At 43.0% G+C, this 27,392-nt stretch overlaps 1 protein-coding gene across 2 annotated transcripts in view; it reads left to right on the forward strand.

Annotated features, from left to right (window-relative positions):
- The first annotated feature begins 21,979 nt into the window (after positions 1-21,979).
- Positions 21,980-27,392, forward strand: part of GRM3 (glutamate metabotropic receptor 3) — a 47,447-nt gene continuing 42,034 nt past the window's right edge. The window contains exon 1 of one of the 2 annotated variants that reach the window (XM_009645663.2): positions 21,980-22,477. In XM_009645663.2, the coding sequence (XP_009643958.1) occupies positions 21,980-22,477 (498 nt within the window). The remainder of the gene's footprint in view (positions 22,478-27,392) is intronic. The other variant, XM_035901089.1, reaches the window with a different exon arrangement.

Raw genomic sequence — 27,392 nt, forward strand, 5'->3', positions numbered from 1 at the left:
TTGAAATATATGAATAATTAATATCAATAGTAACTGGTGCTTGCCAGACTGGTGTGTGATAAGGTTTTAGTTGGTGCTTGTCATGACACAGGGTCACAAACTAAGAGTTTTTTGCGGAGAGGGCTTCCTCTGTGCTCAGATCCCCCAGCACATTGTGGGCTGCACCCCGAGCTTCAGGCTGGTTTTTTTCAGTACAGCGAGGAGGACTTCCCAGCAGCACCCTGCTTACGACTACAAGATAAAGGTTGGCTTCAGAAAGCAGTGTCAGGCTGCCAAGCACCATTGCCTACATGCTGTCCGTCTATGCAAGTGGCTCTATCCCAGGGTAATTTAGACTCAGCTCAATAGAGGTTATTGACACCCTCATGTTTCAGCTGGCCATGCTACGCTTCCACACAGCCATTAGAAAGGCTCTCCAGAAAGCACTTTGGAGCAAGAGCCAGACCCAGGTGCTCTGAAAATCCCATGGGATATTCCTAAGGAATTTGCATGTGCCCAGAAATGAGAGGGAGTCCTGGGAAGGTGGCTGGCTTATGACTTTTTCTCTACGTGCTAGCAGCAGAGATGACCCCACATGCCTTATTTAATTGTTCTTCCATCAATCCATTCAGAGGGTGCAGGTGATGTAACCCTCTGGAGAGTATCTCCTGTTTCACCAGCATGTGTGCTCCTAGCTCTTGTTCAATCTGCCAACATACCTTCTCACAACCCAGAAAAAAAATCTTCCCTTGTAAGATATGCCACAAGGTTGACGTTAGGTCTGAGGCGTGTTGCCAGCTGAATGCAGTCTGGCTGAAGCCTGGAGAAGATGGGATTCATGGCACTATCCAATGGGGCCAAATTTCTGCTGCCACCAGAGGCATACCTAATTTACCTCCATGCAAAGAACAGAGTGTACTCCCTGACCAGGCTACCATTCACTGGAGGAGTGTGTAGCACATTACAAGCATTAATTCCTAGGAAGAAATCACAAGGTCAGAAAATTATCCCGATTTTATATTGGCACAGAGAAGTGAGCCAAAGACAGAGATGAGACTTGAACCAAGTTACAGTGCACAGTTTTACTTGCTAGACTGGAGCCCTTCCAACAAATGGAAGGGGATTTTGTATATTATATCTTGAGCCAATAAAAAAATTCTCATGGATTTTAATGACTTGACTGCGGGAAATACGGGGTGTACATCACAGAATCACAGAATCAATCACAGAATGGCAGGGGTTGGAAGGGACCTCGGGAGGCCATCCAGTCCAACACCCCTGCTAAAGCAGGGTCACCCAGAGCAGGTTGCACAGGATATTGACCAGGCGGGGTTTGAATATCTCCAGAGAGAAGACTCCACAGCCCCCCGGGCAGCCTGTTCCTGGGCTCTGTCACCCTCAAAGTAAAAAAGTTCTTCCGTATATTCAACTGAAACCGCTTCTGCTTCAGTCTGTGCCCATTGCCCCTTGGCCTGTTGCTGGGCACCACTGAGAAGAGTCTGGCTCTGTCCTGATGACATCCACCCTGATTTGGGGAAGTCAGACTTTAAATTAGAGATTGTTATAAAGTGCTGAAGGACACCGTCATAGAAAATGCCAAGATTTTTTCCTTCTCATGAAAAAGAAAAAAAAAAAAAAGAATATTCAGAATATTCAGGGCACTTTGATGCTGCTGCAGAGCTCTTTTCTCTTGGTTCTGCTGCTGCCTCTGCAGTCATTTCCCCACTGAAATTCATCACCTTTATGGACAAATACCTCTGTAAAGGATTAGTGTTGTGGCCATAGTGGTCTAGTTAAAGTGAGGCAACATAAAGAGAAATGGGAATCAAATCGATTAACGTTTCTGGGGAGAAAACAAAGAAGCTATAGATAATGAAGACCTGAAAAAGAATTTTGGTACCCTAAATGGTGTCTACATTTTCCAGCCATATCAGTCTTATAATAGGAACCACTTCTTCCTACATATGGACTGAGCCTTTAGTGTCTTGTTCTCTTCATTGTTCTTAGACACCGATGAGCTCTGAGAGTTAGATGCTGGCACTGGAAAAGAAGTGATATTTGCTTCGTCTGCCACTGATTCACGCCATGCTTTGTTTTCTCCACAGCTTCTCACTGGTAAAACTCAGGGAACAGTACTTACCCTCAGTCATAAAGGGATTTGTATGTGGTGGAGAAGTACAAAACATTCTTGTTTATTAGTTCAGCTAGCGAAAAGGAGAGAGCTGTTCACAACTCCATGGAAAAAAAAATTCCTGAGTGTAAGGGTTAGGTGTTCAAAACAGATAAGTAACCAAAGGAAAAATGAGGTGTGCTGCAGTTTTACTTCCCTGTGGCCTTACTGAGGCACCTGGGATACTAACAGTCCCTGAGTGAAGATCACACCATTACTTTAGACTCACGGTACGCACTGAAGCACAGCTAATGCTCTACTGTAATTGTTTCCTAAATGCTGAAAGCAGCCAGAAAGCCCACATTCATGCTTACATATATATGCTCATTGCTGCTCTTAGGCTGATGGAAATTTTATAAATTGCTAACCCTGTCTGGAACTGTATTGCTTCCAACCAAACATCAGCACATTGATTTGAGCAGCAGATCTAGGAGTTGAAAATGGATTCTCTGAAGCAGCAGGCTTAACAGCTGAAAGCAACAAAGCTCTGCACCTCCATGCTGGTCAGCTGATGAGGTTTTAATTTCTTCTCTGTTGCTCCTGACATGGAACAGATAAACAGGAAAAAATTCATAAATTAGTCCCATTGACCTTTAAGTATCAATGGAGAAAGTTTGCTCCATCAGAAATGAAAATAATTAATTGGTGTACTTATATGGACCGTACAGTCCATGTACTCATTCTGCAGATCTGTATGTTCCTTTACTCAATATGTTTACAATGAGGACCTACCCACGCTTGCAGCAGTCGCTCAGGAGCACCAGCGTGCATCTGGCAAAATTGGTTAGTTGGCTTGCATATGTGTCAGGTAAACTGCTGCCCCAGACAATGACTGCAGGTATGTCCATATACCTGAGGACAAGATACAGCTCTACATCACATGCAGATATTTATTAAAGCGTTCTTTTTACTAAACTTATTCAAATTCAGTATACTTCGTACCAGATCCATTAAACAAGAAAGGGAAGGAGAGAGGAATTTAATTTTTCCACTTGAAAAATCATGGATCTTGTGTTTCATTTCAATTCCACATTACACTCATATTTAATTTAAGATCTTAAGTGGTTCTAAATAACATCTTAAGATTCAGCTTAACTACAAAATATTCATTCAGGATGAATGAATAATTGTGAATAGCTGGAATAAGAGAACAAAAAGGTTTTAATGTTAACAGTGGGCCAGATCAATCAGCGAGATAACTACAATGACACAAATGCAGTCTCTTTAACTGCTACTTAATTTGGCCATTGCGTTGCACAGTGTTTTATTCCCCAGGATTACTGTCCTAGCTCAAAAGAGTCTGTTGGTACAAGAGAACTCATAGGTCAAGTCTATAATGCTTCTGACTCAATGGAACAGTGGAGACAGTCAAAGGTCTCGTGGACTCTAATGGATGCTGAGTCAGCAACTCACACAAATTCTTGAATTCAGCTTGAAAAATGTACAACTTTCCTCTCAGTATAAGAGACCCTGTCAGTGGTGCCTGTTGCTAAATTTTTCAAACATTTCCATCATGTGGCACTCTCAAGCCCCAGTTGAATGGAAATGTAAGGTGTGGTCTGCCTGAGGCTCAGTTTAAGGTGAGTTGAGAGTGGGCTGAGGGTGAGAAAGTTTCAGCCAGGGATTGTGCAAAAGGTACAAATGGAGATGGAAGGACTGCTGCTGAGCCATTTAAAAAAAAAAATTCTAGCAAGCTTTTCTTTGAAAAGCAATTGCAGTTGCTTATGCTTTGAATCAGGACACTGAGAGTGAGCACAAGAGTCATTTGGTCAAGACTTTTCTAAACCTCTGAGAATATCTTGAAGCTGGCCTGTTACCAGCCCTTCAACATAATCACCACTTACACATACTCAGGAAAACCTTCTTAAGAGACCAGTAGCTGAAGCCTGTAAAGAGTCTGCCCTCACTGAAAACACTTGAGCCCCTCATCTCTTCTAGTGCCATCCAGAATAATCCCACACAACAGAGAAGGAGGCTCCATTGCTTCAGTGTCTTCTTAGGACCAGCTTATCCATGCAAAGAATGACAAGAACACAGAGGCAAAACCAGGATTTTACTGCAATTCTATGCTAGCTACTGTGAAGAAAATTAACTCTATCCCAGCTGAAACCAGGACAACTTGAGCCCCTCATCTCTTCTAGTGCCATCCAGAATAATCCCACACAACAGAGAAGGAGGCTGCATTGCTTCAGTGTCTTCTTAGGACCAGCTTATCCATGCAAAGAATGACAAGAACACAGAGGCAAAACCAGGATTTTACTGCAATTGCTGTTCTCAGCAGCCAGCCATGGTGGGGCTGACCACCAGAAGAGTCTCTTCTCCTTTGTCAGCACCATCAGGTAGAATGAAAGAAGAAAAATATGCTGGTGAAATGTTAAGGGCATCCAAGGTGTCTTGCAGTGTACAAATAACTTGGGAGAAAAAGGCTGCTAGCGTAAAGAGGGGGAAGCCTTGGAAGAGGAACACAAGAAGATTGCAACTGGAAACAAGAAGTGGGACACATCTGAAAGCTGCTGAGGGACTGAGCTGAGCAGCGATCAATAGAAGGGAACCGTTCACGGGCTGAAGAAATGGAACTTTTAGCATTTGCAATCCTATTGTAAAAAGCAAACTTCCTATATGTAAGCATCCTATATGTAAGCATCCTATATGTAAGCATGGTACAGAGTACCAAGTTAACTCATCAAGTTCATGCTGGACTAACTGGGGCATGCTGTAAAGATAAGAAGAGTATTTATCTGTCATGAATGCAAGCTTATAAACTGGTAGATCATTTGATCTGTATGACTGTATTATGGATTTGCCATTAGCTTTCATCTTTAGCCATGCTGACAGAACCAAAACCCGTATTTATTACACTTGGTCGGTTTTAATCGACTTTGCATTTTCCTGTGAGTAGAGTTGGAACACAGATAATCTGCAAAAGACACTGACAATCTTCCAGTTTATTCATATTTTTCCAAAAAACAAGATGAAGAGCATATCACAGATGTATTCTCCTGTAAAAGCTTTACATAAGATTTGAAGGGGTATAAGCTAGCATTAGCCATAGAAGAAAGATGCTGTGCAAAAAAAAAAGCTTATCCTCTGGGCCTGACGAAGAAAACAGCTCGAAGCCAGCAAAACGATTCCAGGACAAAAGTGAAACACTACCCATAGAGAGAATGGATTTGCAAAATGTGAGTTCTTCCTATTTCATATGGTATTGCTCCTAATCACAGAGGGGGGCTTTTTAACACTAAGGCACAACAAGGTCTGATGCTATCAAGGTCTGATTGATAGCATACAAATAATGTGTCAGAGGGACGGGTCTTTAGTATATCAAAAAGCGAAGAGTGTGTGAAGGGGAATCCATCTTATCTAGACATCTTTGTTGTAGATGTCTGCATGTGAACCAACTGACTTAACATGGATTTCATCAATACAGTCAATAGCGTGTAGGGTGTCATTAGCCTAGAATAGACGCCTCCCTTCGGAGAAATGAATCGCATGCCTACCTCTTTTGTCTGTGCCGACCTCACTGACTAAATGGGAGTCTAAAGAGTTCACTCCATGCAGAAAACTCCATTGTCTGGTTCCACAGGTCCTCTTCACTGTCAGCGGAGAGAAATAGATACGGTTGGATGCAATTTATTTCATCCTATTCCAATGTCTAAAATATATTAGATGAATCACATCCTATAATTGACTAATTCCAGGAGTAAAACTGTGCTATTGGCTTATATAACGATAGGTGAGACTTAAAGGTTACAGCTTGGGACATCGCAAGGATAGAGGAGTGCTCATAGCATGCTCCGGTCTTTCAAAGGCTGATTTCCTAAGGAAATAGGGCTTACGCAATTACATTAACTGTCAATTCCAATGAAGTTTGAATGCTAGCCAGTTTCAACAAAATTGTACAAAATACAGACCTCAAAGACATTGATTTGTTACAGGGGGGTTTTTTGAGGAAAGGATAGTGGCTGAGTAAAGCAATGGAGAACAAGATTAAAATCCCACTGAAAAAGAAAGGCTGAAGAGTGAGCTCAGCCACAGCATCAGACACCAGAGACTCATCCCTGGAGAAAGCCACAGGAAAATCGAGTTTCCATAAGCTCCTTTGCTCAGATAGGCTGTATCACTGTTGTAACCTATCTTATATCAGCTGGAAACCACCAGACAATGTATCTGTCTTGGAAAAAATAAAATGGCCTGGCCTTATACAATGTCAGAAAGAAAACACACAAGCTGGGACTAAAGTGTCATCTGGGGGTAGCTTGGGTTTGAGTGAAATCAGTGGAAGTTCAGCTCTGAATACAGTAAAACCTGATTTCACACCTTGTTTTAGAGAGGAAAGATTACAGATAGACCACACCAAAAGCATTCAGCAGCTTATCCAGGCCAGCAAGAAATCCTTAATTCAGGATGACTGACCATCTCTGATGCCTGTCACTTCTGCAGGAGATACCTTCCTATTGTAGATGAAGGTGTCTGTTCTGCAACCCACTAGCATGTACTGAAAAGATGCAGCCTGGGATAAAGGAAATGTAGGCTCTTACTCAAGTATTGTCTTCATTTTGCATTGGAGAGAGGCCATAGGATTTACCATCTTAGATATTCAGCTGCTTTCACAAGGCTCCCCCTCTTTGACATGTATGTTTTTCATTCCTGTGTGTAGTAGGAAAAGGCAGAAGATTTTGGCCACACTGAATTTGCTTTCCTGAGCAGAAGTGTACCAGCCCCCTGCATATCCAGGCAGCTGGGCCTGAGCCCTGAAGGGAGGGTATTTCACTGCTTTTTGCCAAACTGAGTGTGATAGTCCTAAAATCACATAAGGTTATTTAATTTAAAACTCTGTGAACTGCAATTATTTTCCCCTGCAAACCATCATGTAGCTTAAAGGTCTAGGATTTTGCCAAAGCTATCATTCTGCCCTAGAAAGCTAATTTTAAAATTTCCCCTCAGAATTCCTTCAAGTTTCCATGCTCGTTCTCCTTCCATAATTACCCTCTGCCCAGGCACTGTCAGTGAGACCCCCAGAATTTGTCCCCAGGTTCAGCAATGGCCTGACCTGCTGCGGAGCTACTGCTGGAGCAGAGACACTGCCAGGGCTGCCGTTTGCTCCTTGATTTTTCTCCTTGCTCTGATTTTTCTCCGTGCTCGAAGACACCTCTGCAGTTCATCACCTGTGATGTAGGGGCCTTTTGGTCTCAGAGCCATGGGGCTGGCATGGGGTGAACACCACAGCCCGAGCCTCCCCCCACCCATCCGCTCCCCACACATCTGCATGACGGGAAGAACAGATGATCTGCAGGGATCGCCCTTCCCCATCATCCGCCTGCCCCATGAAACAAGCTGTGGACCTAGCAGAATATGCCCTTGAGGGGAATGCAGCCTGGATCACAATCTGGCATGTACAATTCCTAACCTACTTTCTGTGCATGCACCTGGTCTTGCGGTTTCTCAGATTACATTTTTCAAACACTGTTCAACAGGAGAATTTGGGGCAATTATCACAGAATAACATTCATTGCATGCCCGCTGCCCCGTGGACAGTTCTGCTGGCATTCCTGTGGTCGGTAGAAATGTTGGCAGACATGGAGCTTCTCCCTGATCAAAGCCAGAAAGTGCAAGCAAAACAATGAAATCCTCACCTCTGGTTCAGTTTTGTTAACAAATACAAGTAGTCACTCTTGGCCAGTTCCTGAATTCTTTAATGGGATTATTATTCATTCATGCTGACCTCAGTGAAATTTAGGATACAAGTATTAATCTTAAATTGCGATGGAAATTATAATAACAAGAAAGCTTGTTATTACAAGGCACACAGGCCACACAGAAAGACTATTCAGCCCTGGCCCTCCCAAAGTGAATCAGATCTAACTCCTCCTGGAGTGGGAGAGGAGCACATCCCTAATGTGGACTCTGCCTTCCAAGAAATAATAAACCTCTCTACAAACAGCTGTGCAAAACAGTTTTAACTCTTCCTTGACCAAAACTCTCTGTCTGCCTCCTGTAAGGGTTGAAAGGAGAACAGTTAAGACCTAGATTTATCCCACTTAGCTTTAGACCTTTGAGGCAGTGAAGTTACGGTTATTTTCACCCTGAGCTCCTGCTTTCCACAGTGGAGGCAGCACCTGTAGAAAGTATTTTATCCCACCCAGGACAGAAATTGCCATTTGGAGGTTCCTATCTCCTTCCATGCATTGTAAGGGAAACCAAACAACGAACCTCACTTTAGCTGTCTAAAATTAGTTATGAACTTTTGGGTTTGGTGGACAACTTTGGAAGTTGCCTTATCTCTCCTAATTTTCATCCAGGCATATTACCTTTCCAGTATAAGAATGAGGCAACATCAGACAAAGATGGAAGGGGGCAGGATCAAGCAAGGAGGTGTGATTTTACTACGAAAAAAAAGGTGTTTTTTCCTAGCTAAGCTCCAGAATCCCATTTCAAAACTCTGAAGGTCATTTGGTGGATGCTAACAGTTTCAAGGGTTCAACAGGAAAATGTACAAGATAAATCTATTGCTGGTTAATAAATTCACAAGAAATCACATCCAGCATAGGAAACCCCTGAGTTCTAAGTTGTTGGCGATTGTGGGAGTGTGCTCAAGGGACGTAGCACAGTGCACTTCTTTCATTTTTGCTCACTTTCATAGGCACCAACTTTAACCACTGCCAGAGAAGTATATAGGGAAGGCGGACTGCTGGCCTCACACAGTGTGGCTTTTCACAATCCTTTTACAAATTAAGGTCCAGATTCTCTCTGCTAGATCTTCCCAGTGAAGTCAATGAAGAGGCAGCAGTTCCCACAAACTGTGAAACAAGTCTTAATTCAGTACTCACAGCCCTGTGCTTTGTAAACAGTGACTGTGAGGGGTAGAGAGCTTAAGCTGCTGTCCCACATCTTGCAGCAGTCTGTAGGGACAGAGCAAACCAGGAATGCAGCCTACACCCAGAGTAAACGCACAGCCTACCTTTCCAAGGCAGCAAATTCCTTGGGAAGATACGTAGTCTTCATGCTTACTAGTCCAGGGTGGATTTCTCCCCCATGAACTTCTCCAGTGACCCTGACCCTATGCAGGCATTTAGCATCCACACTGGCCAGCCGCAAGAGTTGAGCAGATCCTCCTGCCTTCATCTGTTCTGAGCATGCAACCTGCTGCCGACCCACATGCTCCCTCCCTCTGTAGCAGAGGAGACAGTGAATGGTCATCACTCGTGCACTGCCTGTGTCCACCATGACAATAGATTATCAACAGAATGGCTTTCAGCTCTTGGCAGCCAGCAATGAATGGTTCATTTCTGCATGCCCACCTCCTTGTCATTCTAGTTTGTTTACTGTATTCACCCCCAGATTACATCTTCTTGTACCATTAACAGGATCCAAAATGTATATAATTTCCACTTTCCCAAGAGTAAATCCACTCCTGGGATGTTCAGCTGCAAACAGAGCCTTTTCTTCTGTCCATAACTGCCCACCCTTGCAGCCTGTTTCATGTCCTAGTAGGTCCAGCATTCTTGTACACAGGTTGTCTGACTGGAGTTCAGGAAAGTGTTTCCCAAGGATTTTTTTATGAAGAAGGAGCTCAGTGGCCAAAATGTCTTCCTCCAAATAATTTTAACCAATTTGCGTTCTTCACCTAAAGAGTAAAGAACGTATAGGGATACTTTGATCTTGTCTTACATAAGATGCAGCCATATGTAAGAACAGAGAACAAAGTTTGCACAGGTTTAGAAAGAAGTAAGTGAAGGACTGAATTACCAGCTACCTCCTGAATTCACTGGGAATCCTTGAGATGTTATGTGCTGGCCCTTCCTCTGCTTGAGATTTGGCACCACAGAGCAACTCCTCACCAGGAGAAGTGTCAGAGGCACGCGGTGTGCTTTGTCCTGCAGCTCAGCCGGGCGCTTCATCTGCCGCCGGGCATGCTGATGCAGAACACTAGTACTGTTCAAGAGACTTTAAATAGGGCCTGTGTCTTTCCTTGCCTTCATTAGCAAGGAATTCCCCCCTCGCACTATCAGACCATGAAGTATTCTGGCAGAGGTATTGAGGACCAGGCTGTTCAGACTGTGAATTCGGTTCTGCGGTTGATCAGATGGCTGAAATGCCATTTACTGTCAGCACAGAGAAAAAAAAAAGACAAAGCCAGAGCTGGAGAAAGCTGTTTCCTGCACCACGCTGAGCAGAAGGTGCCAGACCACAGGTGGCAAGGTCCCCAGGGTGTCCTGGAGCAATCGGCAACTGCAGCCGCGGCGGGCCATCAAACCGTGGCTTTGCGCACAACGCTGTCGCCTGCCTTCTTTTATAATTTGTGCTAAGTGCCTCTCTAAATTTTGTGTTAAGCAGCTGTTGCCATAGCAATGGGCACTTAGAGCAAGGGAAGGCAGCGAGCGTTTTGGGGATGTGAGGTTCTGGCTCTTCACACAAAAATATATATATGCATGTTTGTACACTGCTGCGGAGCTGCATGAAAGGAGCCAAGCAAACAGCTTACACCAGAGCTGAAGGATGGACAGGTGACATGGACAAAGCCTGCTGCAGGTCAGGGGGGGTTGTACCAGGACACACCTTCACCTACAAATAGCTGGGTCCAAAACACAAATGAGTCCGAGTGGTGACCGACTTCTATTTGTTTTCATACCAGCAGAAGTCAATCACTCCCTCGGTCAGCATGAGGCATGTTTGTTACTGCTTTTGTAAGATACATTTTTGCAGAAACAGGAAAAATTGGCTTTCACGGGTTTATCTGTATTAAAAAGAAAAATCCCTTACTGCTAGCTCTTGAGCAAGAAATGCTTTTCAGCAATCTATTCCCAGTGTTTATACCAGTTTATTTGCCAGGGCACAGGCTGCCAGAAAGTCAATCAATAATGCAGGTATTGTATTACCTGCATTTTTAGGTCCTCTTCTAAGATTTTTCTGCACTCCTAGCACCAGCATTTCTGGTGGTCACAGCAAGACCGAGTCAGAACTCCAGGGCCTTATTTATTGCTTTATGCCACCCCTCTGTGGGGTGAGTAAAACTGTGTGAGCTTAAATACCTATAGTTAGGGCAAGATCCTGCCCACATATGTGAGCGTATTTCCCTGGGGACTTCGGCAGAGTTTAGTCTTCCTACGACTAAATTTGGCTAATAAGTGGAGTTAGGTGTCACCTTGATCAGCAAACGCAGGCAGTGCTTGAAGTCAAGTGCTCTGGGAATTCTCAGCCTGAGAGTGAGTTTTAGATCCCCGCAGCACTAAATGATGCAGAAGAGCAGGCAGTCTGCATCACTGACTTGGACCTGAATTCTGTCAAATTCCCAAATTAGACTGATTGTAAATGGCCTTTTTAAAGTCCATAAATTCATAGCAGGGCATCCAAGTTTGAAAAATGTAGCCATAAACTTACTGTGCCATACCTTGTTCGTCCTTGAGCCCAGACAGGGTCATGGATCAGAATTAAACATTACTGGGTTCCTGTAAGGATACACAATTTAAGGTTGGAAAATAATTTGGGGCCCAAAAGAGGCAAATAAATGTATTTTCTATGTATTGGTCTGTACTGTTGCTTGTTTCTTAGCAAATAGAAACTGCCAGCTCCTGTTCCGTCGGTGACATTACTTGCTTCTAAGGGCAAGCTGAGTGAATGGCAGGTCTGAGAGACTGAGAATATTGTTTCCACCAAGCTTCCAGTGGTACTTTCTGGCAGAGGCAAGGCAGTCTCACACCTTTCTTTGCTGACTGGAAAAGAAAAACTCAAAGAGGATTGCTAAGTCAGAAAAAACCCACAGGTTTCAGGAGTTTACTGATTTACAACAGCTGCAAATCAAGTTCAGTCAAATTTTCAGAACAATCCGGTTCCCACAGATAGCTGAGGGCAGCTTTTGTTTCCTGTAAACTTCTGTGACATTTGTGATTAAAACTATAAAGGCAGTAAGCACAATTCACAATCAATTATGTTTTATTAATGGTTTTTTAATACAAGCCACAGCCCAGTAATCATGAAGCTGTTCGGCAGCGTTGTTCTAAAATCAGCTAATAGCAGGATGTAATTTGCAGCCATCTCTGCTCACTTACAAAACACTTGCTCTGTTAATTGTGATTTCACACTCCGCTGAATGCTGTAGCCTGGAGGTAACATCCACGTGATGGAAGAGTTACCAGCCTGGGCGCGGGTGTGTGGGGGGGGAAAGGATCATTTCATGAGAGGCTACTGTTGTTAAATTTTTAATCCTTTTACGTTAAAAAAAAAAAAAAACCCAACCAGCAGCTCAGCAGCAAACCGCTACAGTCCACTGCTAAACAATTCTTTCCTTTCTTCATAAACCTGAACAGCCTTTCCCCACGTTGATCCCTTTCTATTGCTTTGTGTTGTTATCAAGAACACAAAACATATGACCGGTAGGTGAGACCCTCTTCGTGTAATCGGGCACCTACCTTGATCTCATATTGTAGATGTTAGGTAAACTACTCAGCCTAAAGCAAGTGCCTGAGTTTTCATTAGAAAGATTTCTGTGCCTTTGGAGGTCTCCAGAGACACCATGTGTCTGTCTTAAATCAGAATAGGCAGGGGATTCTCCCGGGGGAGGTTAAAGGTGCCTAAAATGTTGCCATATGTGGAGTATGCAAGTTAGGCAGATTGAATCTCATCAGTAAATGGTCCGTGGTGGTGAGACAGAGTTCAGCACTGAACAGCCATGGGCAAGACAACAGCTCCTGCTCTGAAGGGCTTCCAGCGCATATGTCGGAGGGAGAAATATTGCCTCATTTGACAAATGAGAAGAACCACCTTAACTTGCAAAATTCCCAGCTGAGTGTTTGGTACTGCTGTGGCAAGCTGGGCGAATAAGCTCAGACCAGACAGGGATAGGAGCACCAACCTGGGAAGACTTTTATTTGACTTGTGACTAAGTCATGGGGGGCGAGAAGCAGCCACGGAGGGGGCCGTGGCCACCACTGGCTGTCGCCTTCGCTATTCCAGGAAACTTTCTCCCAACCTGCTTGAGGATGTGGAGGGCACTGGGCCAGGTTTGAATGGCACTATGTAGGGGCTCAGGCCAGGATTAGGTCTCATTAAAGTAGATTAGGTCACAGCAGAAGTCATCCCATGTACAGATGGAGAAGACAAAGGGTGCACACTTTGCTGCTTTGCAAGGCCCGTATGACTCTAAGGCTGGCTGTGCTGGTAGCCAGATTGGAGCTCAACAGAAGCAGTAGTGAAAAAGGACTCTCTGCCCTCCACATATTTTGGCACTGTTGCAGCAATGAGAGGGAAATGTCTTGACAGAGGAGTGATGAGAGTGAAATCTGGCAGCTCGCATCAACATCATTCAGCGGGAGCCAGGAATGCACAGGCAGAGCACCTTGGCTGTAGCATGGGCAGAAGCTCACGGAGAGATCTGGGCCCAAGAAAACCCCTGCAGATGTTGCAGACAGCTGAAAAGTGACTATGAGCACAAGACAGGAATGAGCTCTGTGAGGGCAGAAAAAAATAGATGTTTAAAAATCAAGTAAGAGGGAAAGGCTAAATACTTGTCCAAAGACTAAATGCGCAGATAGTCCTTGGAGGGCTACACTTAGGCTGGTGTTAACTTAACTTAGTTAAGCTTCACTTGCATTAAGCACAAGTGTTAAAGCTCCTCTTAGCTAGAAGTTGCATCCCAGGACATGATGCTTGAAAATGTCACAGTTCACTTTGTGCAGGACAGCTCTACATTTACGCCCCTACCTCTCTCACCCAACCTTTGACATCGCTGACCTTAACATTAGCATGGCAATGGTGTCCCTGAACCACCTAGCCTAGCAGGAATAATTGCTGTGACATCCACAGGTCACCGAAGCCAGATGCATTTTTGTCCCCAAAGCCTTTACACTCCCACTTTTCCCATTCCATGTCTTTCTGGGACCACACAGGGAGTCTGAGACTAAAGTCGACTAACATGCAATCAATAAGCAGACAGCACTTGTCTGTTGGTTGCTGTCTCTGCTGGTGTGCTTTCAGCTGTCGCCAATGCCTGGAAGAAATAAGCAGATGGATAAAAAGCAGTAGGATTCAGCTCAATCCAAAAAAGACAGACGGGAAGATGGTGGGACTTTCAAAGGTCTAACCCTGCATTACATCAAGATCATTACACCACAAATTGTCCAGATGGTGCAAAGCCTCAGGCTCATGGCTGGACTTCTCAATACGCTTGAATATACTTATTGTCAAAGTACGGAAGAAACTCTAACAAGTTAGGAGACTGCATGGCCTGACCTAGATCTCTAGCTCTGGTGGTCTGCTCATTGCAGCTCCCTCTCCTGAGACCAAACTCAGTGTAGAAGGACTCAGCCAGTGCCAGATGCACTCTTTTAATTTAACAAGTAACAAAGACCCTTATTTCCATACCATAGTAATGTCCGGTAACCTCCAGGGGCTCTGTGTTCCTCACTGGGCTAAATTAATCGGTCTTGTTCTAATCTATAGAGCCCTTTAATATCCAGAAACTTCAAGAGTATCACATCAGTCATCCGTTTTCCTGTGTGATTAATATTTTAAATTCTCTTTCTGAAACAGGATGAATATATCATAGATCTCTGAGGAAAGGGCCGGACATCTGTTGTATGTTGACACTGTAGAAAACATAAAGCATCACTTGTTGGTGCTAACACAGTACAAACAGTAAAGCAGTAATGCAGTAATGATTTTTTTTCTTCTCATTCTAAAGTAAGAGAACATAAGTTTGTATTTTAAGAGGAATCTTCTCCTGCTATATTGACATGTGATGTCTTGCTTTATATGTCAATCTGTGTATTGAAATTGCCCCAAAATTTTTAGGGCTTTTCAAACTCTTCTACAATAGGCATGGAATGAACTTGTATGGCTTGTACTATCATGCTGCTGGTAGTGGTAATTGCGTTAGGCATGGGATGAACTTGTATAGCTTGTACTATCATGCTGCTGGTAGTGGTAATTGTATTAATTAATGTTTTTCACGTATGGATTTCCAAGTTGAAATGAAAGGCACAAAATCACCTAGCTGTAAAGCCGTTTCTGTCATTTTTCCCAAGGAAAGAAAAAAAAAAAAAATCTAAGATATAACAGCCAGCAATTGAAATTTAAAGTACTTTGATTCATTTTCAGCAAATTTATGTGTCGGCACCTGATTAACATTTCATGAAAGAAATTTCTCCATTTTCATGGAAGAAATTTACTTGTTTTCTCTACCTCACCACACGACTTTTTCCTCTTTTTTTTTTTTTTTTTTACTTCCTGATTTAAGCTGTCAGATTTCAGCCCTCCAGAACCAGGGTGTGAGCAATTTGTGTACCTGGCACATACCTGTCACTGTAAGGCTTGGGTTCCTTTTCAAATATTTATCTTCCAGAGGTGATGGCATCTCCAATTATAATTGGTAAGGAGACTCAAGCTTGTCCATCACTTTTTTCTGATGAAGTGAGACATCTTATCTTCCCATGAAGTTCTCATCAGGCGTTGAGGTCAAGTTCTGGCAGAGCACATATAAATGTGCCAAACGTCTTGGATGAGCAACGCTGCTACATGAGTTATCCATGATCTCTGAGAGAAAGAAATCATGGCATTTAACTTGTTGTGTCAATCTTGAAAGATGCACCAGAATTTTGAGCCAAAATTGGAATTGTTTTAGAAATGTGCTTCCCTATGATAAGTTTTGTAGAGCACAGTGAGGACTCACAGAAAGATACCTCTCTGATGGGGTGTCCTTGGAGACAGATATATTGATGGAACTATTAACTTCTGTGTTGTAATGTAGCCCGAGAGCACAGGCGTAGGGAACCTCCCTCGTGACCTTGCACTGAGCACAGGCCTCCTCCAAAGAAAGTTTACTAAGGGTGGTAGGTGATCCCAAGTTGACATATGGCTTCAGGCACCACAATATCACATTATAGTCCTGAATAATGCAGTAAAAATCCATGACTGCCAAGAGGGAGCCACCCACAATAAAGCTAAACATAATCTTCTCCAGCACCCACGGCAGCTCTTGCTGCATCCTTTCTCAGGAAGCTGGGTAAACAGATGAGCCCTGCAAAATACTGCAAAGGGGAACAAATGTGGGGGAATTTAGGATATAGCACAAGGAAGGGATGAGTGGAAAATGCTCCAGAGTTTTAGCCCAGTCATGTAGAGTGTCCCATTTGCTAGTTAATGGTGTTGAAAAATAACTAGATCTGAGGTGCCTCAGCTCTCAATAAAGTTTCCCATTCCATCCTTATAAGTGGAAAATCAGAAAGTCTACAGCTGTTGGATAGACCACCAATGCCAACCATTGGTGCTAATATGGTGGAAGGTATCAGCAAAATTGTCATTGGTGTATGAACAATTATACTTGACTTACAAGTTATCTAGCTAAATGAAAGATTCAACTGCACTTCTTTTTAGAGTTTGGCACTTAGAAAAATAGACTGAAGACACTTTGCCTAAAAAGAACTCACCCCTGAACTGATAGCACAGCTGGAGTTACTCTATGAGCTGAAAACAGAAAACCTGTAGGAGACCAGAGCTGTCACGTGAATGTAGCCCTGGAAGAAAGCCACTGAAGACAGATTTAGTTTTGGAGATTATATTGGTGGCACACAGAATGTGGAAAACCCAGACATCCTCTTTCTCATTCTAGTTGCTTTCACAGAAACAAGAATGTGCACATCCTTAGTAAATAAGCCTTCAAACTTGCACTGGATTTGTGCAATAAACTTTTTACAGGCACAGAAATACTCCACCAAAACTGATTATTCAAAGAGGCAAGGCTGTTTTCAACAAAGCAGGTCAGCTGCCATTTACCACAAGCGAGTGAGTTGCTTTTACTGAGGGACATGCTGACAGTGTCCCCCAAGAGCAGATGCACCTCTCCCTTGTGGACCTTTGCTGGTGGGAAGAGAATTGGCTCCAGTGTGCCGAGTAAAGGTGTTTCACAAGCTGAGTGCTGCTGGCTAACGTTCACATAGGGAAGTTCCTGGCAGAAACCTTCTGATCCAGACATGGAAACCTTTCTCCTTCTGCCTGTGTCTGTTTATTTTTCATTTCGATATTTGGATCGTTTCTACACCTATGGTCTACATCTATTTCCACCAGCGATCCAAAGCCTATAGAGCTGGAATGTGAACAGAACATCTAGAACAATATAACCCTGCCTGTAGCTGGAGTTAAAACATAAAATACAAATAAAAAATGAAAGAATTGCAGCTTAATTAACAGGTACTTCTTTTTGAAATGTCCCAAAAACATGCTTTAACTAAAAGAGGGTACTGCAAAGCCAAATTGGCCTGGTCAGTGCAGGGAAATTACTTTTGGTAGGGAACGGCAAATCTCGATTCCAGGGTACTACCTTCACCACGGCTAAGAGGAGGAACACGGGCTGTATTAGCCCCAGATAGGTACAAAATGTTTGTATATATAGTCGTGAGTTATGCAAGCTGCAGAGAAAGCATGTGGGAAGTGCATGCCAGAGGGAGGAGAGGAACTGAGTTGCTAGCCCATCTTTGCAAGCTGCTTTAAAATAATCTCCCTTCACATTCAGCTGTCTGCTCACTGTCACCATAGTGACGCTGCTCACCCGCCACCCAAATCTGCTTCACAGCTTCCGTCAGGAGTCCCACCTCCAAGAAGCCATTGCTCCTGAATCATTGAATCATAGAAGCCTAGGTTGGAAGGGACCTCAGGGATCATCTGGTCCAACCTTTCTAGGCAAGAGCACAGTCTAGACAAGATGGCCCAACAACCCATCCAGCTGAGTCTTAAAAGTGCCCAGTGTGGCGGACTCAAATCTCCCCTGGGGAGATTATTCCAATGGTTGACTGTTATTGTGAAAAATTTCCCTCTCATGTCCAGTCAGAATCTCCCCAAGAGCAACTTGTGTCCATTCCCCCTTGTCCTCTCCATGTGACTCCTTGTGAAAAGGGAGTCTCCATCTTCCTTACAGCTACCCCATAGGTACTGGTATATGGTGATGAGATCCCCTCTAAGCCTCCTCCTGGAAGTGTCCCTCCCTCCCAGCCCCAAGGGAAACCTCCCCTGACAAACCAGCCTTCTCATTAATGCCTCTGCTCACCAGCCTGTGCACAGCACCCTTCTTCCTCGACAGGACACTGCGATGCCACTACATGGGCAGAAGTGCACAGACTGCCGAGTCTGCAGAAGGAGAGAAGCACATTTGGTACCCAAACCCGTGCTCTTGGTAACTGTCTCCCATTTATAAACAAAGGATTTGAACCTGTGAGAGAGAATGATCATGTTTTCCTGGAAAGCAGGGCTGTGCATGTGCTGTTACAGTTTCAAAGCCTCTGGGAAAAACTGAGAGCTTCACAGGAATTGCCAAGTAGGGAGGTTAAGGCAGTTGGTGTGGGTGGGTTTCCCCCACCCGTGGGCACCCCTTATTGAGCAGTGTGTCCCCAGATAGACTGGGATCATGGGACTGAGTTATCTGTGTTTTCGAACCCAGGTGGGGTTCCCACCATATCCTCCCTTCATACCCCTGGGCACCTTCAGATCAGTGCTCTCAACACAAAACATCAAGGAAGAAACAGAGAAATGGCCATGTCTATTCCCTATCTTCTTCTTCTCCGATTGCTCCTTGACTTCCGCTGGGACTGATCCTCTGCCATGCTATGACTGATTTCAGCTTCCCTCAGCCCAGCCACCCTAACAAGCTTAAGTGATAAAATATAGAAAACCTTTGCATTCTTTGCAGGGAAAATCAGTGCTCTCTATAACATAATGAATTTTACATCTATGCTTTTTATGTGCAATGTTGAAATCGTTTTCGGTACCTTTCTAGCTGATGTATCAGGGACACATAGATCCTGAGACACAGATGTGATGGAAGGTGGAGGGTGATGTGATTCGCAGAAACCAGAATCTATGAAGGAGCCAGGGGGATGAGAAGAGCCTCCTTGCTGGTCAGGGTAAATCCACTGCAGCTCTAGGCATGTCCTGGGTAGGTTTTAGAAAACCTTATAGAGGACCCCATTTACAAGCCTTTTCTTTGGCAAAGTTAGTTGTTCTTGGTAGTGTTGAAAACAGCCTGGTTTTAATATGAGCTGTGTAAAAGACTCACATAAAAGCCATAAGGAGCAATGGGAAACATGGGAGGTTTATCGTTAAAGTATCAGAGGAACACTGGAAAAGATCAAGGTTTGATTCCTGGCTGTGCTGATGACCTTAGGTAAATCATTCAGGAACAGGCTTGGAAGAGAGACCAGCTTCCTCAGGAAGTTTTTCAGATCAGCCCCTCATTGGGAATCAGGGGGTGCAGAGCACAGTTGAAAGCACGTTCTTCAATTCCTAAAGGGAAGCAGAGACCTTTTCAAAGTTTGATAGTGATTGCGAGTGCTGAGCAAATCAAAATCTGAACTTAGACTCTTCTGAGAATCTTGTTTCATCTTTCTGTGCCTCTTTTTCCCCAAGTGTAAAACAGGGAAAATAAATATTTTACCAGCGTTGTAAGGATAAATGTATGAATATTTGCTGAGATACAGTGGTGAGAGAAGCTACAGAATAAATAGGATGGATATTGCATTAAAAAAAGTCCCAAGTCCTATTTTTATCCCAATGGTGGATTAGTGACAAGAACAACGGGAGTCGATTCAACCGAATTAGTAACCACACAACCTTTTATGTGACAAATGCCACCTTTTTGCCTGATGATTATTTCCAGTGGGATAGGATCACTATTTTTTATGCCCTCTATGCACTTGGACAGTATTTGGTAAATTGTAGCACTAAGTCTGACACAGAAAGTACTGCTGAATACAGTTACTCCATTACTCCCAACATTACCAGAAAATATATTTTCTGGACCTGGTTAATACACCACAGGTGATCAGCAAACTAGCTTACTTCTAGATCACCGAGGGATGATGAAGCTTGTTTTCCATTGACATATCACTGATTTCTGAATGGAAAATTCTGCTGAGACAGCCTGCAGCTCAGACAGCGCACATGTTACTAGGATAGCAGAGAAAGGCATTGAACAGTGCATCTGAGACATCACTGACTTATGAGAGAACAATATTGGACTAAATATGAATAAAAAGCTATCCTTTTACACAGTTTAGTACAGCAACATTGAAATCGTACCAGGATAAACAACCGCCTTGCAATAAGCGTGCTCATCCATCATTCAGTGTTAAATCTGAACTGCTGCTTATCTCAATTTCTTTGTGTTAAGTGTTTCTAAATTATAAATAACCCTGCAACTCTCACAATAATATATACTCTGTAAGGAAAAGGTAAGTACAGAAATAAATTATTAAAATGATCTATTTAAATATTACCACACTTGATTTATCTGAGGATTTGGAGATTAAGGCAGCCACTTTGTCATATTAGAAGAGATATTGACAAGGAGTCTATGGACAAATATGCATCTATATTGCATAAATAGACTTCGTGTATGTGCATGTGGTTGTGAAATCATTACATCACCTTCACTCTAAGGCTTGGGTTTTCTTTTAAGGTCATTGGCAAACTGTCTTGGCCTTAGTGAGAGTAAAATCATATCCTAAGTACATACATCTCTGTTCTCCCTTTGATCTGAGCACTGAACTGTGTTTAACATTAAAGAGAGCAAGTCCAGCCATAAGCATTTTCATGCCCTAAGCAAGCATCAAGTACGAGACTCCTCCTTGTCATGTCTCTTTTTCTCTTTCATGTCTCTCTTCTTTTCTTTACCTTAATTCGCTTGCAAGAGAATCTTTCATGCCTTAAGGAGGGATGGTTTTGTGATTAAGGCATCTGATGGAGAGCCAGGTTCAATTACCAGGCCTTCCACATAATAACTACCCTGGGTAGGTCACTTAGCAAAGTGCCTTGCAGAACCGCAGTGCTAATAACTAAATGGACCACGGACCATCCTCTGCTGGTGACGCCAACCAGCATGAAATGGCCGAAACACTGTGACCACATTGAAAGTGTTTATGGGGAATGTCTCTGATCTCTGTTTGTCCATGAACCATCCCCAGGCACTGCTTAGAAGAGCATTAGTTGACTTGAGTCAAAACAGTCCCAGGGAGCATGTTAACAGTTAAATGATGTGACATGGACTTGATTGCTTTTCTACCACAGCCACAGCCTTTAGTTACCAACCTGGTAACACAGGGCTTCTCCTGTGTTTCAAATATTTCTCACAGCCCAAAAATAGAGGTAAAGCCCCTGCAGGTTTCTCCCATCCTCTCATTGCCTGCACCAGGTGAGCAGGCTAGTAAAGGAAGGCAGGGCAGGTGGATTTCTGCAAGAGACTTTGCATCTGAAGGCCAAATGTTGAGTCCAGCAAAAATTAACAGCAAGGAGCTAACACTGTGGCAGTGCTATAGCTGAGCTGAGGGAATAGTGAACAGAGTGCAATCAAAAAAAAAAAAAAAAAAAAAAATTTATGAAGGGAAGGCTGGAGGCAGCTGGAGACACAATGAATGAGAATACATATGACACCAAGTCCAGAAGAGAGAGAGGATGCAATAAGAGAGGATGGCATAAGAAAAATGTCAGAAGTGGTCTCTGTTCTTGCAAAATGTCAAACATTGCTGAGCAGTGGTCAACATCAGATATATCACCCCATATGTCTGTTATCAGTTATGAATCAAATGGAATAAGATGCTCTATGAGAACACAAGACAAATATATTTCTTACTTTCTATGCTATCCAGCAATCCATTAACATTATTCTTGAATGTTTTATTGACAAAACTTTTTTAACAGCTCATGTATCCTTTTGCCTTTTCTAATTCCTTCCATCTCTTCTTTAGACGTCCAGTGGAAAGACTTGTTGCCTTGTTCTTCACTGGCTTGTGGGACAGCCCTTCAAACTTGGCAATGGATCAGAAGGACTGAAGAGCACTTTTGCTCCCACCAATGTTTCTCAGAGTTGCTAAAACAGGACCAATGAAGATGTTCACCAGACTCCAAGTCCTTGCGTTAGCTTTATTTTCCAAAGGTGTTTTCCTTTCCCTAAGTGACCACAGCTTTGTAAGAAAGGAAATTAAGATAGAAGGAGACCTGGTCTTAGGTGGCTTATTCCCAATCAACGAAAAAGGCACCGGGATAGAAGAATGTGGGAGAATCAATGAAGACCGAGGCATCCAGCGCTTGGAGGCCATGTTGTTTGCCATTGATGAAATCAACAGAGACAACTACTTGCTGCCAGGAATTAAGCTTGGAGTTCACATCTTGGACACTTGTTCCAGGGATACATATGCCTTAGAACAGTCTTTGGAGTTCGTCAGGGCATCTTTGACTAAAGTGGATGAAACAGAGTATATGTGTCCTGATGGCTCGTATGCCATTCAAGAGAATTTACCATTACTCATTGCAGGAGTCATAGGCGGTTCCTATAGCAGCGTCTCCATACAGGTAAGTCACAGGAGCCCCAGCAGGTGAGAATCATTCGTCTGCAATTCCTGCAAGAGAACCACTGCTTACATACATTTGTCAATAAAACAAGTCTTAGCTCAATCACCTTACCCTAGGGGTTAATCTAGCATATAATTTTTACTGAATTTATATTAGTTTGAGTCACTCTTTAAAACACTTGCTCTAGTTTAAAGCTCTGGCAGCTGTCCACTTCATCTAGCTGTGGCATATCCTGAGGGCATCTGGAGTTTCCAAAATTCTTAGTATCTATTTTGAACTTTGCATTTCATGAGACTTTTACAACTCTAAGTTCAGATCTCTGTTTTCACATAAATAATTATACCACCCATAATCCTGAATGTAATATGCCTGCCATGCTGCATGTACATAACACTTGTCATTTAAACTACGGAGATTTAAAATGAAAGAAGAAATCCTTATCTTACTTCCAGGCTGAAATAAATTAAAAATGGCATACAAGGCAGAAACTTAAATTACACCTGACCAAATGATTGTGATATTTTAGTGTCTAATTAAGCACACTAAAGCCTATGAAAATTATTCTGCTGATCTCAGTGAGCAAGGTCTCAAATATCCCATGCAGGCAGTAAAGTTTCTGAATGGATTCTAAATTTGCTGTCTTTCCTTTTGTTTCCAGTTATAGTTCATACCAAGACAGTTTTTGTCAGGAAATATTGCCTGGCAGAGTACACTGTACGCGCTGTCAGAAGTCCAGCACAGAAGACAGATGCCCTCAGTATATCTTGCTCCCTCCTGGCACATTGTAACTGCAGCTTTTGGTTGTGCAATACTGGTCCCAAATAGAGTCTCAGTAGGGTGTTGGAGAGTATTTAATGGCTTGCAAAGGTGTAAAGTTGCAGGTGGGTTAAATGTTCCATATGTCTTTCCAACTATGCTTTTATTGCATGCTTGGTTTCAGTTGCAAGGGGCTAAACATAATGTCGATTCCATTCAGTCTTGGCCTCCCATTTTTTATAAATTCATGATAAAACTTTAATTCCTTGGCCTTTTTCCCATTAAATGAACATGAAGAATGTATATATTTTGGGTTGAATTAAATAAGCCAGTCCACATCACTCATAACCACAAGTAAGCAGTGTCTCAAGCCCAGACTCAGGTAGGCTAAGACCCTGCATCTAGTATTTCCAAATGGTCAGCTGTAAGTTTCCAAAGGCACCAAGCCTTTGCAGTGTTGGACTACTACAAACAATATGATTTTCCAGACTGAGTGCAGGCCCTAATTACTGCATCAGTGTCAAAGGAGAAAAATGTTCTTCTGTGCTACAGACTATCCCAGCAGTGACAGAAAGCTCATGGAGCTCATTTACCTGTTTCATAAACAGGACAAGAGTTCATCCAATGCTCACTGGGGAACTGGCTCCTGCTCTTGTTGAGGCATTAAATCCCATCAGTTTGGGAGCGTGGCCAGTTTCCATCAGACATGCATAAGCACAGAAGTGTTTCAACAAATCACATTTTATTCCCTTTTGTGTTCCAGTGTGTGGCTTCTCTGTGCATTCGTAGTGGGGAATACAGGGGCAAATGGTTACCCATACCACAGGAGAACAGTTTCTGCAGAGCAGAACCTCAGCCATCTCTCACATTAGGAGTGGTTTTGTCCTACCGTGGACCAGCTAGCGCAGCAGGGATGTATCCTTCACCAGTCACATGGGTCTGATCACTTGCAGCACAAAGAACAAGTTCCAGGGCTGGAAAAGAGACATTTGAAGAGGAGAAATGATAGCTACAAAACCTTGAGCAACACAACCTGTGTGTTAAGGGAGTCGTTATTCATTGTCCCTTCCAGTCAGACAAAGGGTACATCAAGTGAAAGCAGCAAACAACAGGTTGTTGTGGATGGTAAAAACTAAATGAGTTCAAGAAGTGACCAGAAAAAATCAGGAAATTCTGTATAGATACCACCTCTGTCTCAGCAATTCCCAAAGCTGCAACTATCTCAAGGCTGGTAAAACATTTTGAAACATCATATGCTTGCCCTGGCCCACTGGTGGAGAGGTGGCAGTGGTTTCGCTGTACCTTTGGTCTAGTCGTTTCTGGTCAGTCTCTTTCTCAGCCCACCTTAAGTTCAAGTGTGTCCAAAGGATGCAAAGTAGCCTAAAAGGCACATCCATAAAAGTAGTTACAGCTGAGGAAATGGTACACATATTTCCTTCCCTCCCAGAAACCCCGAGGCAGGCACGCCACGTTCCTAAAATGGCCTGGGGTCTCTTGCACAACATCTGTCAATCTGTCCCTTTGAAGCCAGTCTCTGGTGATCACTGACGTAAGGCTAAATCCATATCTGAGACAGCAGATTGGATGCAGTACAGACTGAATATACATAATATATACCAGTGCTTCAAATTCCAAAAGCCTGGGTATAGAGCAGCTGTTACATGGAAATACAAAGTCCTGATAAGAAACTTTCTCATTCAGTACGTGTGGAAAATGGCAATATAGCTGTATGCATATCTGCTTGTTGCCCAATTTTCAAAACTTATGAAGGGTGATGAAACAATAGTCATATCTAATATTACTCCATACTCTATATGGCTTCCCTATAGTTGTCAATAGTTGTTCAAACATACGATCTTTCTTACACAGTTCTTCAGAGAAATAAAGAAACAGGTTCACAAATGATTCAATGTGTCATCAAGCATTTTCCAGCTAGAAAATTCAGTGATTACTTTCCCTTGACATATATTGGGCTGGCCTTCCTTCAGTCTCTCTTTTCTAGCTTTCTTCTGGATTTCAAACTGTCTAGAAAAGATGCAATTAAGCCATTCACCCCTTCTGCTCATCTTGTTAAGGTAGCCAGTGATGACTTCTGTTTCAAAAGAAAATCCCTGCCAAGAATAATAGACATTGCAGATTCAAGCCTGAAGATGTAAGGACTTCAAAGCATTAAAGCCGCACATTTTGGTACCATACCAGGAGAAGAGACTACCAAATTTCAGAGGCAGTCGCCTGTGCAGAGTAGCTCCAGTAGCAACTGGAATCACACCACCACCGAACGTCCAACCACTCCAGCAGGCTCATGAGCAAGGCTGAGCATCCCCATTCCCCATGCTTTCAAACAGCATTCAGGGTGCTGGGTGCTTCCAGATGTAGCCCTGTTAACAATTTCTCTTTTTCTTGAGAGCTATAAACGTCATAAAGTCCACAGCACAAATTCTTAGCCTTAAAATAAACCATGCTGAGCTCTTCAGACAAGAAATTATTTCTGCCTTTTTTTTTCCCCTCCTGTGAATTTGCCATTGCATTTCAATACTTTTTCTTCTCCTTCTTTCACCAGATTTTTGTCTGGACAGCTGTCTGCCAAATCACTTCATGATGCTCCTGCTGTCAGATTTCTGCTTCTTTCATTATCCTTCCACCAAGGAAAAAAGAATTTGCTGGTAAATCAGCAATGAACACCTTCCCCACTGAGTCATTGTGCGCGATAGACACTTTTTGCAGAGACTAAAAACAAGAGAATGCAGAATGCTTAATTATTTTCTGGTCAGACGAGGCTATTATCATTAATGATGATCTGGATAATTAGTTTTTAGATGTTGTGTTTAAATTAGCAGAGAGCCCAATCTGCACAGCATTTGATCCCTCAAAACCCAAGCCAGGATTCTCAGTCAATGGAAGAGCTCATGTAAAAAAAGCTGTTTTCATGAAATAAAATTCTGACATGAGCTGAATCTAGGATCAGAAGGTGAATTCTCCAAAGTATGGGGGACTTTATTTTGGATTCATGGCTTTTCATCTGAGCCAGATTATCTGCTGACTCCTAGTTTACAACAGCAATTTCAAATATATTTTCCTTGGAGATGTTCGATGACATTGTAAAAAGGGTAAGAAAAAAGCATTATTCATTTGCACAGAGGAGCACCTACATAGCTAACCCAAATGCCATGTTTAAAGTGCTCAGGTCAGCTCTGTCAGGAATATGCGTGTGTAAGCAGGAATACAACTGTTCAAGTGCCAAATTTGTTCTTCTCTCTTTCTGAAAACGGGACCCATCTTCTGAAAATGGGATCCATTCCCTGCAGTCAACTCTCTTAGAAACATTAAGACAGTTCTTTAGCTGGCCTGGGCTTTGCGTTTCCATATCCACTATATCCATGTTGATATAGGGCTTTAGTGCTGTGTAAAGTTTCCTTTATGCTACCAACCCACAAGACCTCTAGATCATGGTCATGAAAGTTAGAGCCTCATCCAGAAAAGATGGCAGAATAGAAACCAGTGCCCAGCTGTCTTCTCTTGAATTCCTTGCTGTGTCTCAAGTAAACTGAAGAAAAACCACTAGACAAGGTTTAAAGGTACATTTGCTATCACAAAAGCTAAGGTCTCTCTCCTAAGTGAGTAACCATCTGGCATGAAATTCAGAATATGTACTCATTTACTGGCAATCTTTTCCTGGCTGTCATTTCTCCTGAGCCACACAAGTCTGCCAAGGGCTCATGGAACCTGAAAGCTAATCGTGTCCATTTCCTTCCTCCAAGGATAAACCTCTTCCAACCAATGAGTCTTAACAATAGCTTGTGATTTCCATAACCACTGAAAATAGTGCAAAATCCTTAGAAGAACTACATGACAAAAAACAAACAAAAAAAACCCCCAAAAAACCCCATAACATGTGAGGGTCTGTCCCCCTGTGCATGGACCCAGTGGGGATATGGGCAGGAGAAACGTGCAGGGGGCTGCAGGGGGCAGCAGGGCCCACAGACCTCACATGCCATTTGTGCTGTGCTTGTAGAGGAGCTTTGCATTCAACTGTGCAGCGACAGCCTCTGGTGATTTTGTGCCTGTAAAACTAAACCAAATCCTTATTAAAAGATCTGTTCCCTGAGGTGGGCCACCTACCACTAACATTTAAGCTACATGTGCACTTATTGACTTCCCA

This window comes from Egretta garzetta, unplaced genomic scaffold, assembly GCF_000687185.1.
Source record: "Egretta garzetta isolate BGI_Z169 unplaced genomic scaffold, ASM68718v1 scaffold148, whole genome shotgun sequence".
In the NCBI taxonomy this organism is placed as follows: domain Eukaryota; kingdom Metazoa; phylum Chordata; class Aves; order Pelecaniformes; family Ardeidae; genus Egretta; species Egretta garzetta.